The sequence below is a fragment of a genome, unplaced genomic scaffold (assembly GCF_019419815.1).
Source record: "Pyrus x bretschneideri cultivar Hongxiangsu unplaced genomic scaffold, Pyrus_bretschneideri_v1 Contig10, whole genome shotgun sequence".
Classification (NCBI taxonomy): Eukaryota; Viridiplantae; Streptophyta; class Magnoliopsida; order Rosales; family Rosaceae; genus Pyrus; species Pyrus x bretschneideri.
The window spans coordinates 7,092,726-7,111,715 of record NW_025999391.1 but is presented as its reverse complement, the minus strand read 5'-3'; the positions used below and the strand labels follow the sequence as shown (position 1 = coordinate 7,111,715).

General features: G+C 38.3%; 1 protein-coding gene across 1 annotated transcript; it reads right to left on the bottom strand.

Annotated features, from left to right (window-relative positions):
• Positions 1–3,066: 3,066 nt before the first annotated feature.
• On the bottom strand, positions 3,067–5,941 carry LOC103937746 (transcription factor HHO6). Its single transcript, XM_009347694.3, has 5 exons — positions 5,471–5,941; positions 4,965–5,224; positions 4,468–4,846; positions 3,853–3,929; positions 3,067–3,640 (listed from the first exon to the last, which is right to left on the bottom strand). The coding sequence occupies exons 1-5, from the start codon at positions 5,682–5,684 to the stop codon at positions 3,380–3,382; spliced, it is 1,191 nt and encodes a 396-aa protein (XP_009345969.2). The 5' UTR covers positions 5,685–5,941; the 3' UTR covers positions 3,067–3,379.
• Positions 5,942–18,990: the final 13,049 nt, after the last annotated feature.

Below are 18,990 nucleotides of genomic sequence, written 5' to 3'. Positions count from 1 at the left end.
CCTTGAGGGAGGCTTGATGCAGATCCACCAGATGTTTTGGGGGCACGACAAGTACGTGCCCAGTGCCCATTACCACTAATTTCTTAGAGTTCTATTCATATGAGTTATACCCTTGTGGCGATTTACATTTTTGAAGCTCGATCTTGAATTATGCCTTGGACTTGGTTGTAAAACTGGACACCATGATTCTTACCTTTCCCATTCCACCGGCCTCGCCTATGGCGACGTCCTCGTTTGTAATAATTACCACGAGAGGATGTGGTGTTCACTTCAAGGTAAACAACATTTACTTCTAGGAATAGTGCCGATCCAGTAGGTCAGGACTAATGATTTTTCATCATGAGCTCATTGTTTTGTTCAGCCATAAAGATCATCGATATCAGCTGGTTATACCCAGTAAAGCCTTGCTCTCTAATCTCTATACTACTGTTCCATGAACACGTTGGAGGCATGAAAGGTGCTGAAAGTCTTTTCTAACATATCTTCCTCAATGGTATTCTCCCCACAAACTTTCATCTGGGAGCCAATTATGAACATTGCAGAGTTATACTCGGCAAGTGTCTTGAAATCCTAGATTCTCAAGTGTGTCCACTCATAATGAGCCATTGGGAGAATCACCATTTTCTGGTAATCATATCTATTTCTCAATGCTTTCCAAAAGGCTAATGGATTTTCAACCGTTAGGTACTTGCTCTTCAATCCTTCATCAAGGTGGCGACGGATAAAGATCATGGCTTTTGCCCGATTTTGAGAGGATGCATTGTTTCCTTCCTTGATGGTGTCTCCAAGGTTTCCTGCCTCCAGATGGATCTTGACATCCATTACCCAAGTAAGGTAGTTTTTCCCAGTAATATCAAAGGCAACAAAATCAAGTTTTGCCAAGTTCGCCATTTTCTTTTTCTGAAAGAAAAATGAGATGTGTAAGAACTTGTAATAATATGTATTCTAGAGGAATGTAGTGTTAGAACTTCTGATTCTTACAAATTTTTCATTTTGATCTTCAAGCCAAAATGATAACCACTTGAAACTTCATGCTCGAGATTTACATAATTAATAAGGAAGGTGACTGTACCACACCATTCTATTGAAACAATATAGCATAGGATGGGCGATTATACTACACCACCTAAAATTGCAGTAAAATTAAACCTGCAATTCAAGATGGGCGATTGTATTGTACCATCTAAAATTGCAGTAAAATTAATATAAATAAACACTGGGTTAGTAATCAGGAGTTACACCAAACAAGAAATAAAAAATATAAGTAATTGTTATACTGAGAACTAGGAGAAGGCATGGTGCTAGCAGATCTTGGCGATGGTACATCAAGCAGGTGAGGCAGATGAGGAAGAACAGTAAGATCCTTGGAAGAAGCATTTTTTGGCGAAGGGAAATGAGAACTGGTTAGGGTTAGAGAGTTATGCTAATAACGTGTTACAAAAGTTAGAGAGATAACCTTTGCTACGGACAAGAGCAAAGCGGGTGCAATGTAACACACAATTTATTTTCGTAATTATAACACAAAAAGATTGCCGGTAAAGAGAGGAAGGAAGAGATATTGTTATTATTGCTTTCACTTCTTTTCTTTTCTGCGTGTTGTGATCATACACGGAGTGCTCCTTATATAGAGTCATATCCATGAAGAATCATAAAAGTAAAATGAGTGCATTTTGGAAAACACCATACAACAACAACAATGCTACTATTCTTAAGTCTTCCTCACTTTCATCTTTGGCTAAAACGTGTGGGCATTCATGCCCACAACTTTTACAACAAGGGAAGTAGTATTCGCACTCTAAACATTTAATTGTGCACTCCTTAAGATTACTTTTGTAGTCCTATACATAAAAAGTTTGGAGTAGATAATTAAATTTTAGAGTGTCAATAACAGTTCTAAAATTAAAATTTATTCACACTTGTCAAAATGTGAATTTCTATATTGAACGATTTCTTACATGTAAGGCCAAATATTTTCAATTTTAAAGTTAGAGAAATAATAAGGAAACTCTCTCAACATGGGACTTTCTATGGACACTTCATGTTTTTGGCACAATGATTTATAATGTTGCATATAAATTGTGCCAAAAACATGAGGTAGCGGAGAATCCATGTAGAGTTTCACTTTTGAGAGTCTCTTTAGCAGTCATAGACCAAAAATGAGACATTGAAAATAAAAGTAGTTATCTACCTGGGAATGCATACCTATATGAGAAATGCTAAGGAAACTCTTTTATAGTGAAACTTTCCATAAACTCTCCGCCACCTCATATTTTTTGCACAATATTTCATAATATTGACATGAAAATTATGCCAAGAAGATGAGTTGGTGGATAGTTTCACTTTTGAGAGTTTCTATGCCTAGATATACATCATTATTTTGACAGAAGCTGATTTGATGAAAAGAAGAACAGAAAAGGCGCACACCAGTCTACACAAACGTTTGTGATTTGCAAGAAATTTTTCAGTGTGACCGGCACACGAGATGGTACACTATACAAATGGTGGGATATGTGTGTTAAAAAGTTAATAACTTAAAAAATAAAATTTCCCACCACTTACATAAAAACACATGGTGTATCACCCGTGTTCACGTTACAATGAAAATTTTCTCGTGATTTGCATTTGGAGACTTTTGATGACAGATATTCAACTAAATTTCCCAATAATTTTTTTTGATGTCAGATGACATAGGAGATTATTTTCAATTTTTTGGTTCAAATGCTCTGAAGCTAGCTGATGGATTTCAAACATTTTGTTCCTCTTATCTGCATCTGGGATGAAGCGTGGTTTAGCTCTTCAGATTCAACCAATATTTTCATCCACGGAGTTGTTATTGGCATTTAAAAAATATCACCATGTACTCCCAAGTTTATAAAACCTGAGGAAAATTAATATAAAGAGAAATACCTAATGATATTTTTGAAATGCCAATAACACCACTAGTTCATTATTCATTCGAAGAAAATTAAACAATGGAACTTTAGAAAGTCTAAACAATAAAAAGTGATCAAGCTTTGCAGGTTTAGCTTTCAATAGATTGAAACAAAAACAGATCACTTGAGATCATGATCGAAATGTTGCACCTGAACAGCTCAATAATCCCCATCCCAAAAACTTCAAATATAAAACAATGATACTTGCCGTGGAAAAATAGCATTGTTTCTTTCATAGACACGAGGATCTAACCAGAAATAAATCTTATACCGATTTTGAAACAATAAAACTCATTCAAGACATAAAGGACGAAGGGAAACTAGTCTTGCAAAATTTCATCGCCGCTATCGTTGTCTCTCTCCCTCTCAAGATCCTTCTCCTTTTATGTATAATGTAAGTATTTTCTATCTTTGTATTCATTAGCTCTCCCAATGTATAAATATCTCTATACATCATCTTTTCCGGGTTTGTGAATGTGACCTTTCCAGCTATGACTTTCGGATTTTGCATCTTCATCATCTTCGTCATCTCCACCAGTTCCGGTTAATTGGAGGGGACCTTGGGGTGAGCCAGACTGGGAACTACTAGCCTTTGAAGAGTCTGTGTATTGATCATGGGACGTCCACAAACCCCCCAAAACAACAGCTTGATTTTTCGGGGCTGCTGTTGTGGCGCCTGGAACTCTTCTTGTGTGAAGTCGGTATTTCTGCATTGACAAAAGAAAAATTGCTCAAATTTCAACATCAACATTCAGTGTCAAAAGTAATAAAAGTCCTTGACGTGCCATTTTATTCTTTAAACGGATGAACATTCTTGAGGGGCTTCCTCAAGAAGCCAAGACCTTCTCCTTTTGTAACTTTGAAAAATTTGTACACAATCAAAGAGAAGCAAAGAAGAAGGGGGGAACTCAAAACCGACCTGCAAATGGCTCTTCACTTCGTCATTCGTCAAGCCATCAACCTGCATAAGTTCCCTAATTTGCTTTGGTGTGGCCACTGCAAGATCATAAAATCTCAAGTAAGACACTGCATATGGTGGGGGAAAATAGAGTGTAGTAATCCACCACAAAACAATCAATCCATCTTTTGGGCTACCAAATCCATGAATATCAGTTATGCAATGGATATTCGGTCTCTCTACAGATTCATGCGAATATCCTTACACAAGATTACATACGTTGATTGATGGCACATAAATATTTGTAGCACACTGCACACTACAGGTCAACCTTTTGAAAAGTAAAGTAGCCAAAGAAGGAAATGCCCATACATGCATCTTTTGCAAATTCAAAGTCCAAACATTCGACAATCCACAGTTCCAACGTGAAAACTAATGAATCCAGTCTATGGAAACTAAACAAATATGCAAATCAAATAAAGTCGGGAACCAACTCCAAGTTAAGTGGTTAGAATCTAGACTCAATATCTAACTGTTGACGAAAACAAAAGTTCCAATATCTTACTTTACATTAGGACCTGCATTTTCAGATTCAATATCTAACTGTTGACGAAAACAAAAGTTTCAATATCTAACCTTGTGAACCTCCAAGTTGCTGCAAGGTATTGACGAATCTCCGATGCAACTCCGGCGACCAACACCTTCTCTGTTTCCGGCTAGTTGGCTGCTGCGGCAGAGTGCGCATATTGGATTGAGCATTGGCAGTAGGGAAGAAGGTTGACCGGCCACAAGTGGATCTTGAACCACTGGAAGTTGATTCCTCCCTTGGATTCTTAATCCCTGGAGTGAGCAGAGACAGCCCACGAACTGGCAATTCCTCCTTCTCTTCTAGCCTTACCGGCGTCACAGAAAAAGCAGGGTACCCCTTAAATGGCATAAATGCTTTTCCTCCAGTCCTATTTCCACATGTCTGGAAAGGATCCTCATTTGCTACCCCGTTTTCTGCTTCATTTCTCTGCCATAATTTTATCAGATTATCTCAGTTAGAAGATAAATTTCAATAATTTTATGTAGTTTTGTTTAGAAGATAAATTTCAATGCTTTTATGTAGTTTTGATGTTTCATTCGTTTACCTTAGAATCAATTTCGGAAACTCGCTTTCGATCATATGGGAAATCACTAGAGGGATGTTGTTGATAATTATCAGTGTTCCAAAGCTGAACAGAGCTCATCCAATTCTTCTTATCCCTAGAGTCTTTTTCTTTCTTATTGTTATTGCTACTTCCTCCCTTGTTTTTATCACAATCATTCTTCAGTGGTATGAATTCTTCCAGCACTGGTTGAATATCTGGAGCCGTACATTGCATTGCTTCTTCCTTCAGAGCTCGAATCACTGCAAACAATATGAACAAAAACAAACCCAGCAAAAGAAAAGTTAAAAAAATAAGAACCCATCAATCAATATCTTCAAAACTCAAAACCCATCATCCAAAATCAACAGAAACCAAAAACCCATTTCTGAAATCGAACTAAATGAATTATTTCTGGATACCCATCTATCGAAATCATCAGGAATCCAAAACCCATATCCCAAATTTTTAAAAAGCTGTGAAAGAACTGGAAAATGTGTATAACGAACCATCGTTCAAGAGGAGCATGCAGAGAGGAAGCTCGCGCTTGAAGGCGTCGATCTTCCTCATCTCGTCCTCCAATCTATTGACAAAATCGTCAAGCTTGGACAGCCTCTCGGACACATTTCCGATCATTGAAACCTCCTTGAGGAAATCACTGATCGTTTTGGGCACAAACATGGGTCTAAAATCCAAGCTCAGTTCTGGAGGAACCGAAGACATTTCAATTTTTGGAGATTTAGATCCTTTCTTTCTTTCTTTTTTCCAGATAATTGGTTTCTGCTGTAATCTCTCTATCTTTTGTGTGAATTAACCAGAGAGGTGGAAACAAAGAACCAGAAATAGTGAGGATCTATTTACATAGGAGATGATGTTATACATATATAGTGATTGATGAAAAATGGAAAATGGAAAGGCGAGAGGAAGAAGAGAAGATTCTATTGAGGGAGAGAAAGCACGGCCAGGTTTGAAGGGTTTTGAAAAGTCTCTTTCGTGGCGTCGCATATTTTATCTACCGTTCCGTGCCTCCGGAGTATCAACTCGGGCATCAAATTTTTTTTTTTTTTTTTTTTGAAACCTTTTAGGTTAGTTCACTCAGTCATTGAAAATCTATTTAAAATCACACTTTAACTCCCTCATGTTTTGATCGACTTCAATTTCAATTTCATACATTTGTTCTTTATTTCATTTCAATTTTATAAATCTGTTAGAAATTTGTTACGTTAATCGTTGAATAATGACGTAGTAACAGTAAATTCCACATTTGTGTTAACATGGTTGCCAAACTTATGTAACATGACCAAACAATTAATAAAAAATATTTAATGATTGATGATTACTTCACTTCATTTAATATTTTATCTAAAAAATTAAAAAAATAAGTAAAAATAATCACACATCTTTCCCTTCCTTGAACACGCCAACAACACCAAAAGCAAAACCCCTGCCTCAGGTTTGATGAGTCTGAATCTTCTGAAGAGCAAGAGCGACGATGCTCCTTGATAGGGAGAACCCTAGGGGCGCGACCAAAGAAGATCACCCTCGTATCCCCATCAAGGCAAAGGTCCTGGTCAGGATCCCATTTTCTCCAGCAATGGAGTCCATGCCACCATTAGGGACACTATCTTAGCCAATATTCAAGTCTTTCCGCAGAGACTCTAATCCGGATTGTTACATCATGCACTACTGTAACATCATGGCACTGTATAGGTACTTGGTTGTGCAAAATGTTCCCATCCACCTTGAAATGAGCCGCAATGAGGTGGTTCTCAGAATTGCCGGCTAGGTCCATCGACTCCTTTCAAAGCCTAGCTGATCTTTTTACAAACACCTACATGAAGCGTTTTCGTGTGAAACTTGCAGAAGTAGAAAAAGTTAGTCGACATATTGGCCACTATGGCATTCGAACAAGGTTTTTATGTTCACTTTTCTCTATCCCAAAAACTAAACAAGAGGAAATATAACTGCGCCATTTTGATTGAGTGTTTTGACATGGCAGACGATCTCGTTGACTGGAATGATAAGACAAAAAGGATAGTTGCCGATGCGGACTATGCCAAGAATGCTGGTTGAAGGAAAAATGACCAGGATACCCCTCTGCCTTCTCCATGTTAGGCGGATAGAAGAGGCTGCTGAGACAGGCAAACCCCTCCAAAACCAAAGGACAAACCAACCTCAGGCCTCCAAAACCTTTCCCTGAACATCCGACAAAAAATAAAAAAATAAAAAATAAAAAATGAATGACTATTGCTTATTCCACCCATAAGAATATCGACCACATGACCAGAAGTTGCCACACGCTAAAAGATCATATCGAAAAGCTTTATGACCAAGGACATTACTAGGAGTTTGTTAGCGACATGGCAAGAAAAGAAGGATTAACTAAACCAAAACATAGGGATAGGTTCGACAAGCATACTAACGATGAAGATCGCTGCCTGGCAAAAAAAGTCCACCCTTAACATCAATTGCGTCTATGGAGAAAACTAGGCCCCAGAAGGTAAAAAAATGGGCAAATAGATTGCAAGGAAGCCAATCCCCATCACCTTAAGAAGTACCCCTCGCCGGCGCCTTTAAATCAATTATAAAAAAAAAAAAAAAAACAACACCCAAACTACATGCGATTTGATTCCCTTCCCAAGATATATAGGCCGTCCATTCCGGACTCAATCACAACACCGCCGTTTGCGCGAAGACAAGTCCATGGAAAACTCATCTCCTAATGCCCCTGCCATAGGCTTATCAACAAAGATGATCTTTAATACAATCTTATATTATATCTTTTTTTTTCTTAGAATACACCAATGATTTTATACTCATTCCTAGAGACATGTAGGCATCCGGATTCAATCACACTCCCTTGTCAAATGACCATGAAATTTGTTTACCTTATGTTTAATGATTGTTCAATTCTTTTTATTTTTTGATGGTGTAGGGAATACCTAACCATTCAAGCAAAAACATAGACTTTGAGAGCTTTACAGGATTACAAGTCTAAAAATTAAAGTAACTGTAACATCCCACATCGCCCAGAGGAGTGGATCATGTAAGCCGTATATGTATATTCTCATCTCTACCTAACACGAGGCCTTTTGGGAGCTCACTAGCTTTGGGTTTCATCAGAACTCCGAAGTTAAGCAAGTTCGCACGAGAGCAATCCTATGATGGGTGACCCACTAGGAAGTTCTCGTGTGAGTTCCCAAAAACAAAACCGTGAGGTCGTGGTCGGGGCCCAAAGCGGACAATATCGTGTTACGGTGGAGTCGAGCCCGAGATGTGGTGGGGGACGGGCCGAGATATGAGAATTTGGTATCGGAGCCAATCCCTGGTCGGAAGTGTGCTGACAAGGATGTCGGGCCCCTAAGGAGGGTGGATTGTAACATCCCACATCACCCAGAGGAGTGGATCTTGTAAGCCTGATATGTATATTCTCATCTCTACTTAACACGAGGCCTTTTGGGAGCTCACTGGCTTCGGATTCTATTGAAACTCCGAAGTTAAGCGAGTTCGTGTGAGAGCAATCCTATAATGGGTGACCCACTAGGAAGTTCTCGTGTGAGTTTCCAGAAACAAAACCGTGAATGCGTGGTCAGGGCCCAAAGCGGACAATATCGTGCTACGGTGGAGTCGAGCCTAGGATGTGGTGGGGTCCCGGGCCGGGATGTGATAGTAACGCTATCAGAGTCACTTTTAGCCAATTCAGTATTAATTGGTTAGCATCTTGAGAGACTCAAGCCATAACAAGTGTGGTTACGATACGACTGCTTCTTTTCCGGACAAATATACTAAGTCAAGTATGTTGTGCGACACCATGTTTCAGCAAGTCTGAAGGGGCATCCAAACTAGGTAATCCTCAAGAGAAATTTTACCCTAAAGGAGCTTTGATACCTAGAAATACTTCGGCCAAGTCAGTTAAACTAGTCTGATAAAAAACGCTCAGGTCCGACGTATAGTATCCTACAAAAGAATTCCAAAAGTATTTCCGATCTGACAAAAGGTAATGTTCTTCCAAATCAACATTTGCGTGGGGGGCTTCAAGCTATGTCCGAGGCCCTCAAACTTACTCATGTTTCGCTCTGTCACTCATTACTTAGAAGTTAGCTTACTTTGAAAAGATTGACGGATTAAACTATACTCTACAATGTATAAGCAAAAGATGGAAAGCTTTCAGCCTTAATCGCTCAAGCAAGAATTGCTCAGAAGGTTATAACATCATTCAAAACATTGTGCATTCATAAGGAAAAGTTTGGCAAAAGAAGAAAAATGTATGCCCATGATTGTGCAAAGAAATTCAAGATAAGGATAAGACATGGTCTCATCGTAGCTAAATAATAAGATGCAAAAAAATAAACTTAATGACTATGGTTCATTATTAGCAGTCACATCCACAGACCCCCTTGGACCTATTGAATAAGGGTTAACATGAGTAACATTAGGATCAGTCGAATAACCTCTTTCGATGGACCCTCGAATTTAGAAGATGACTCGCTTCCTTCAGATATCACGAGCTTCGCCGCTTCAGTCGTAAGAGAAGAAAGCAAAGGCAAACCAACCTCTCTGATTTCCGCCAGCAAACGACTCGAATCCCATTCGCCACAATGTCCTTAGCTCGCATAACTAGCGAGATATCCCTGGTTGTACTCATGCTCCGTTGACTCTTTAAACAACTTCTTGACCTCCGCCAAGTCCACTTTGCTTTGTTGAAGGATTTTCGTATGAAACTTTTTACTTTGATATGTTTCCTTTTGAGCTGTATCTAAGGCTAATTGAAGAATGGCTTGGTCAGCGTTCCACCAGCTTTACTCTTAAGCCAACACTCACTCTACTTCCTCTTTAATTTTAGCGCTTGGTCGACGTTGTCTCAGCATCACGCAAATGCTCTACTAGCGCACCTCTCTTGGCATTTAATATCGTTCGGCATCCAGAAACACCTCCATCCTAAAACTCTTCTCAAACAAACTCATTTCAAACTTAATCATGTTTCCTAGTTTGCTCTTATAGGCTGCCTCGATCTTCGAGATATTGTCTGCTTGACCTTGAAGAAAAGCTTTCATCCAAGTGTTCGTCTAAAAAGGAGAACAGTCCTGAAGACTAGGAAATAGGGGAAAATGGCATGAAAATAAAAAAGACGAAAAAGCTAACCCCATATCTGTTATGGTATCATTTTTCCAAATAATCAGCATCGGCGGTCACTTCCTAAAATCAGGAAAAAAAAAGAAAAAGAAAAAAAAGACAGTTGAACGAACTAAGGCTTGGGCATGCTTGGTGTTACGCATGACACTTACGTTAATGAGAAGCAGCTCTGAAACATGATCATGCCTGATCACTAAACATTGTGCTCTGGAAGAAGTTACTTCAGAAGAGACGAACATGGCAGGTGGTGGGATCGTTGACCCTTCTCTCGCTTACCAAGATTGAATCATGGATCAATGAAATGGAAGCCCGAATTGGAGAGCGCTGTTATTGTAGTTGTTGTTATTGTTTTGACTATGGTTATCTGTGTGTGACATTCGGGGATGCCTGCCCCTAAAGAACTGCGACATAATTCTTATTCTTCCTGAAAGGAGGTTCACTTCCTTCCTCGCTATCAACCGTTGGAGACTGTTGAAGACCATTCTCAACCAAGGAATTAAGATCAACAATTTCCAAGACCTTTTCCTAACGGCCGCCAGAGCTACTCGCTAATTTAGATTTTTTCTCAGAGACTTTGACATGGGTTTCTTTTGGTACAACACCTTCAACTTTCTTTCTCTTATTCTTCTCATCTTATGGAACATCCCTCATAGTTTACGAAGTTAAAGGTACCCTGGCCACTTTGGCTTCAACCTATTTCGGGTCTAGGATGGGTTAACTAGAGTAAGGATCTACAATGACATCCCTCCTATGCTCTCTTTTTCTCTCATGAGCTATAATCCATTTGCGACTCTGATGTGTAGCCAGAATAATCCGAAAGGCCCTATTAATGAGCTGAGGGTGGCATTGAGCAAGACTTATGACATTGTTGTTACAGTTAAGATTTTCAACGGGCTTGTTAGGGACTTTAGCTCTGCATATCTCATTCCTAGTTCTCATTGACGGAAAAGATGTCTCTGTACCAGTCTTTGTCCTAACAAGGCAAATAGGGACCACCTAAGGTTAGAAAGAGATTGGAAAAAAGTACTAGGTCTCAACATTTTTCCATATCGTATAGAGTATACAAAATTCTAAAAGCCTAAGCTAAGTGTTGTATCAGTCATTTTGATGTTCGAAGCAAGTAATAATATGAATAGAGGAATGAGTGAGGTTGCAAAGGCCAATTTGGTAGTAGATCAAAATCTCCTTCAACAAAGGTGACAAAGGGAACTTTAGCCCCAATCCAAGTCCTAGGGATGAATCATGGTACAAGGGCGACTGGATTCAGAAGTTTAGGAGTGGACCAGTTATATGGTTGTCCTCTCACCAGACTTTGCAGTCGTTTAATTGATATCTACGACTAGCAAGAAAAGCCTTCGTTTTCTCCTTGTTATGAACTCTGACCATGGGAGGATCAAAGAAATCAACAAGATCAGCATGAGGTACGAAATGAATAGACAAAATGGCGGCCATATTCTCTGAAGGGATGAAGTAATTTGACAGAGGGAAAAATTTTCAAGGAAACTGAAAAGTGAGGAATTTGAATTGAAGAAATGAAAAGACAACCAATATGTTTCTTGGTGGATACCGAAATTAGGAATTTGGTAAAGAGAAGAAAACAAAGTTTGAAAGATATAAGAAGACATTTCAAATAATCTAGCCGCTGAATGCAAACCAACTTCTCTTAGGATTGACAAATCTGGCGTTTAAAATAGGTGAAGAGTATCGGAGGTAATTACTTGTTTTTCATCCACACGTAACAAACACAAAGTTTCATCATTACAAAATTTATGACAAGGCACTCTAGACTACACATTTGAATACAAACCGCCTCTATTACTCTGCAAGGAGTCGAGTCACCATATGAAGCCAAAAGACCAAACAAACAGTACATATTCCAACTTACTCCGAAAGGCATGGTCTTTGGATAACTATCCATCTTCAAGAAGAACAAACGTCTTTCGGATACATAGTTAGGGATAATTGTGGGACCATGATTTTCTAAGGCTGGAGGAAGGTTGATCCGAATATCATTATCTCAAAAGTCTGGTCATGGACTCACTAGCTCCAAGCGCAATTTGGATCAAATGGAGCAGCGATGCCACCATCACTATGTTCCAGAGCAATAGTCGAAGTTAAAGTGACTTTGCTGGAATGACCATACTTGTTCTACAAGACACGGGATCTGATCCAGTATGGAATCAGCCAAATCTCAATAAGTCTTTGAGTTCCTACAATCTAAGGATTGGCGTGCGCCGTAATTAATCATAACTCCTAAGAGGGTAAAATATCTACTTCTAGATATAAAAAAAGTCTTTCTCTCAGTTGGTATAAATACTCTCTAGGGTTTGTCTCTAGTAATGCAGCATTTGCACTCTAATTCTCTTGCCCATACTTAAGTCTTATACTTGCTTACTAACTTAACCATGGGAGAGCCTTTGGCTGGCACACAGCCCCCCACCCGGTTTAAGGCTTGCTCACGATTATTTGTTCTTTTACAAGTTACACGAATTTGTGCATCTCCACCACTCACTGCAATGAGCTATTTTAATTCCAACAAGTGTCAATTTTCATTCATTCTTATGGGGAGTAGTAGGGCTGGAAAAAATTCCCGAAAATCTTGATCTTGATTGAACTCGAACCAAAATTAACTCGAAATTTTCAATTTTTGAACATTTTCGGTTCATTTATTATCCCGAACTACCCAGTTCGGATTGGTATTCGGTCTAGCATTTGTGGATTTAGGTTTTACCCGAACTAAACCTACTTTAGATAATTACCTCAAAAATGAGGCTGCAAGGATTCAAACCCCTGATGTCACATCCCGGCCCGGGCGGGACCACTTCCCGGGCTCGCTCCACCACCGTAGCACGATATTGTCCGCTTTGGGCTTACCATTCCCTCACGGTTTTGTTTTTGGGAACTCACGAGCAACTTCCCAGTGGGTCACCCATCATGAGATTGCTCTAGCCCCCTTCTCGCTTAACTTCGGAGTTCCTACGGAACCCGAAGCCAGTGAGCTCCCAAAATGCCTCGTGCTAGGTAAGGATGGGAATATATATTTAAGGATCACTCCCCTGGGCGATGTGGGATGTCACACCTGATCTCTCCTTGGGAAATCAAGGAACTTCACCACTAAGCCAACTCTCGATTGCTAATATTTTAATACAGAAAATATATTTATACGCTTGATAACTATTAGTTACTTATACTTAGCATTTTCATTAACCCTAGCCGCTACCATTTTCCATTTATGCAATTTCATCTCTCTCCTCTTGATTTCAATTTTTAAAGCTGCATCTTCACTCTCAAACTCTCTCTTTCTCTCGGTGGTTCCGCCACTAACACTTCACTCACCACCTCTCTCTCCTCTCCTTTCAGCGATGTGGTATTCCTTTGATTTGGGATCCCAAAACGTACAAAAATACCAATTTTTTTTTAGAAATCCCAAAAATCAGGAATACCGAAATTTCGTATTAGTTTCGGTATTCATAATATTGTCCTAAAAAAGTTCGGTTTAGGATTCGGTTTGTGTTGTTTGGTTCGGCACCCCGTCCTAAACCACCGCTAGGATGTAGCATAAACCCAACCACCAATTTGAGAATTATTATCAACTTTGAACTTTGCCTACAAAGCTCGGTGGTCTTTTTTGTTTTTTTTTTTTTTTAACATTTAGATTTAGATCTCAATGTTTAAATCTCGTAGTTCATTTTAGATACTCAGTGCTTCGTGACATTGTAGAAAACGTGCTATTTTTGGTCATTTTGTATGAAACATATCTCATTCAGGTAAAAGTTTCTTTTCAAAAATTTGGTTCTAGTTATGTAACCCACTTTTTGTTGCTCTAACTTGTAGTAGGTCAAACTGTTAATATTTTAATGGGAAACTGGTGAGGGCCACCAAAGTGGAATTTTCACGTTACGACCAATCTATGTTCATTGAGATCTATATAGATATTTATGACTTACAGCCCTTCATCGATACTTGTTTAGAAATATTTTTCAACCATCATTTTTCTCGTTCTGCACACTCCTGTTTCTGCATTTAAATTTCTTTTACTCTTTTTTATTTGAAAGTTACAAATAAACAAGAGTGTAAATAAAGAGAGCGAAAAAGTGTAGTTTCCCATTTGTTGTATATTCATGTGTTTATTTAACAAGTAGATGTTCCGGAAAATGAAAAACAATCAGTAAAAAAATAATAGAGTTAGAGTATTTCTTTTTCATCCGCAGAACCTTCTGTGTTCTTGCCTTCTTGGTAGTGCAACTCTTTTCCCACTAGGCTTTGGCTCGGTGGATCACCAAATTTGTTGTTTCCCTTCCTTTTTGGATTCGAAAACCCAAAATTTAGGTCATCTTTGCTGAAAGGTCCTCAAAGTCACCAGCGATTTGGCGTGTTCAAGTAGGATTAATCCCCACATAAAGTGCGATTAGGTGTTGGAATTAGGAAAACGTTTTCTTACCAACCCTTGTTCTTTTGTTACAAACGATATAAGTTATATAGTAAATATTAAGAGGAGATAGGATTTGGACTTGAAATGGACCTTTACTACTATGACAACTTACCAACACTTTGATAAATCATATTATCATACATTTGTAAATGACTTGTACTTGAATTTGTAAAGAGTATTCAGCCTTGCAACTGAAGTCTTAACTTCGATTCTCTTCCCTCAATATTACTTGTATCAAAAAAAATATTCCACACCTTCCATATGCAAGACTAATTGAACTAGTCATGCATTACCTATTACTCTAGCGATTAAAAATTTACTTACCACAAACTCATAACCATTGTTTAGTTCTCTCATTTGATCTAGTAAGCGTCTCCGATGATAGACACAAATTGCCTCCCAAAATATGCCTTATTGGGCAGCAAGCTTTTTCAATGGGATGTGCTATCCACACATTCATTTTTGCTTGATACACACCCTCTTAATTTGCAGCCATCGACTTGACAGATTAAAAGAAGATCAAATGACAGAATTTAACAAGTCCACACACCATTTTTCAAAGGATGAGGTGTAATACTCTTCTTGAACATGAAATATAATTAAATTTACATTTTTTTTTACATTTTTAGAAGATGAGCTAGCCATTTAAAGAGAATAAGATCCCAAATTTATAGCTCTCTCATTGTGTCATAACTCATATTTATATATACTAAAAATGTAAAATAAAATGTGAATGTAGCTTTCACATCTCAAATTTATATCTTACTATTGAAGATTCTCTTAGTTTCGACTTTGTTAAAAGAGGTCATGATTCTAAATTTCACGAACCACCAAAAATCCAAATATATCTAAGTGATTGTGATTTGCATAAACTGATTAACCACATTTTAAAAGCAAACAAAATAGAGAGCAATTATTATTGGTTCTTGACCATACAACATGTGATTGGATGATGTTTATGGACCAATCAATGTCATCAAAGGTGGCTAAAAACTTAGAGATGAGGAATCTTGAAAAAATTGGTGGGGACAATTTCGATATCGGCAGAGATTTTCAGTTGGAACAAAATATATGTTAATGTTGGGAGAAAGAGGACGGGAGAAGAAGATGCCCTTTACAAGCAAGAAAAGACCGACTTTTACAGCCATGAGATTCCCATTTTCTCTTATATAGTCCATAGAATTCAAGAATCTATCTCTATTCTCTATTCTTTATTCTCTGCTCTCTCTCGAAGCTGCTCCACCAAATTCAATTGTTTTTGTTTTAATTAATTTAAAGCTTAAACAAAGAAAGTTTGGATTGGATCCGGCTCCAATTCTCGCATCTCCATTAGGGTTTGTCGGATGCTTGTAATCAAAGAATCTTTTACTATATCAATAAAATTAAAAATCTTTAACGTTGTAACGATCAATGTCTATATACATGTATATTAGAGAAGATTATATATAATCAGCATGTAACATGAAGATAGTTGAGCTAGACTATATATACATCATGATTCTTGTTTAATTTCTCGAATGTGGGATCTATACTCTTAACAATATAACAGGTGTAAACGTGTATTTTTCATTTGAATATTTATAATAAACTAATTAATCAAATATAACCTTTCATACAATAAATGAATAAATGTATAAATGGACAAGTGAATATTTATGAATGTAATTTATACTAATTTACATAGAAAACATGTGCTCACCGGTCGATGTGACGGGAGTACATTTGATGTTGGGTAATGCTAGGAAGACTAAATTTTTTAAACCAAATTTGCAAACCAAATGATGTACTTGTAGATGATTGGATTATTAATTAAGTGTCGATTAACGTACTTGTTTCTTATTGGAGACACATCATTTATTTTGCAATTTGGTTTAAAAAAATTGGTCTTCCTAGCATTACCTTTTGATGTTTAGTTTTTTACAATGGGAAATTTTTTAAATGTCATATGTACTTATAAACTTTTATCAATTTGTCATATGAACCAAAACTTTAAGAGATTTTTCATATCAACATTCTAGAATCATTAATTTGTCATATGTCTTTGACTCCATTAGGTTTCAAAATAAGTTGTGTGCCTTGCACATGACTTGTTTTTAGGCTTATTTAGGACATTTCAACTCTCTATTCCCCTTCTAAATAGTTGTCTTCGACGAAACGACAATCTAAGGTTTCTACACACTAAAAAATGAAAATGATATTTCAATGGAATAATATTTCTATTCTAAAATAAAAATGAAACTTAGTATAATGACATGATATCATTCTTATTGAGTTTCTCTCAAACAGTATAGTCCTCGAAAACATATATCACTTGTTCTTAAAGTTATTGAATCTCAGCTTTCAAGAACTCAGAGATGTAGAAAATATCTTCTTCTCATTTCACAAAGACATCTGAACAATACATTTACATCAGAATATATAGAGACTATTCTATTGACAAAACTGACCTCAACATACATCAATTAATTACACATCTACCCTTGTCTAACTAACTCCAACTATACAATTACTACTAGACTCTTTACACCCCCTCAAGCTGAGACTGGGGACAGGAAAAGTGCCAAGAGGAAGCTTGGATTGCAGAAAACAGAATTTGTGTTTTGATAGAGATTTGGTATGAATATCAGCTAATTGATCTTGGCTGCAGACATAAAGAACTTTAATCAAATGTTCCATGACTAGCTCCCGAATGTAATGATAATCCACTTCGACATGCTTTGTCCGAGCATGAAACACAGGATTGGAGGCAAGAGAAATAGCGGAAATGTTATCACACCAAAGAGTGGGAACTTTAGACAAAGGAAAGTTGATATCAGAAAAAACTTTGCAAATCCAAGTGATTTCAGCTGCAGTGTGGGCTAAAGCTCGATATTCAGCTTCTGCAGAAGATCTGGCAACAGTGGGTTGCTTTTTAGCATTCCAACTAACCAGATTTGGACCCAGAAAAACACAGAAACCAGTAGTAGATCGTCGATCAAAGGTACAACCGGCCCAGTCAGCATTAGAGTAAGTCGTGAGGTCAAGAGAACCCTTTTTAAACCAAAGACCTTGTGTAAGGGTGCCCTTTAAAAACCGAAGAATGCGTTTGACAGCCTGCATGTGTTGGTCCCGTGGGGAATGCATAAACTGACACACTTGGTTTACTGCAAAAGAGAGATCAGGCCTCGTCCAAGTAAGATACTGTAAGCCACCCACCAGAGATTGATATTCAGTGGGGTCAGAGAGTAAAGAACCACTGTGATCAAGTTTAGTAGTACCAAGGGGAGTAACACACGGTTTGGCACCTGCCATGTTAGCCTTGTTAAGAAGATCAAGGGAGTATTTACTTTGATGCATGAAGAGACCATCAGAAGTTCTTTGCACCTCCAATCCCAAGAAGTAATGGAGGGGCCCCAAATCCTTAACAGGAAAAGCTTGACTGAGGGTGTGAATAAAACGTTGACAGACAGTGGCATTAGGTCCGGTGACAAGAATGTCATCGACATAGACCAAAACAAGAGCAGGAACCGAAGCTTGAAGAACAAAGAGAGAAGCATCGGATGAGGACTGCTTGAACCCAAGAGTGCACAGAACTTGGAACAGTTTATCAAACCAAGCCCAAGGGGCTTGTTTTAAGCCATACAGAGATTTCTTGAGTTGGCAGACATAACTTGGAAGATTGGAGTCAGTGAAACCAGGTGGCTGAGTCATAAAAACATCTTCCTTGAGATCTCCATGTAAGAAGGCATTACTGATGTCCAATTGATGCAGAAACCAGTCATACTGAATAGCCAAGGTTAATAAAACTCGAATGGTGACTGGCTTAGCTACGGGACTGAAAGTATCTTGATAGTCAACACCCTCTTTTTGATGAAAACCTTTGGCCACTAACCGAGCCTTGTACCGATCCACTGTACCATCAGGTTTCCTCTTAATGCGAAACACCCATTTGCAGCCAACAATGTTGTGAGACGGAGAGTGGGGAACCAATGTCCAAGTACCAGTAAGTTGAAGAACATTAAACTCTTCCTGCATAGCCTGTCTCCAATGTGCATACTTAGAGGCTTGTAAGTATGTGGAAGGGACAAAATCAACATCAACAGGTAAGGGATGTTTTGTGGCAGAATAGGCTTTGGGTTTAAAAATGCCGGCTTTGGATTGAGTAAGCATAGGATGGGTGTTAGGGGCTGTAGAAGTGGATGCAGGAGCGGATAATAAAGATGGAGAGGAAACAGGCTCATTGGAAGGTGCAGGGGATTGTACTGTAGGATTGATAGGAGAAAGGGAGGCCGGAGAGGGTGAAGTAGGAATCTGGGGAATGGAGAAGTGCAAATCAATAGAGTAAGGTGGAGAAGGAGAGGCCGGAGAAACAGCCGCAGAAGAAGAAGAAAGAAATGGGAACTGTGTCTCATTGAATTGGACATGGCGTGAAATATATATACGCTGATTAGTAGGATCAAGGCACCGATAGCCCTTATGCTGCAA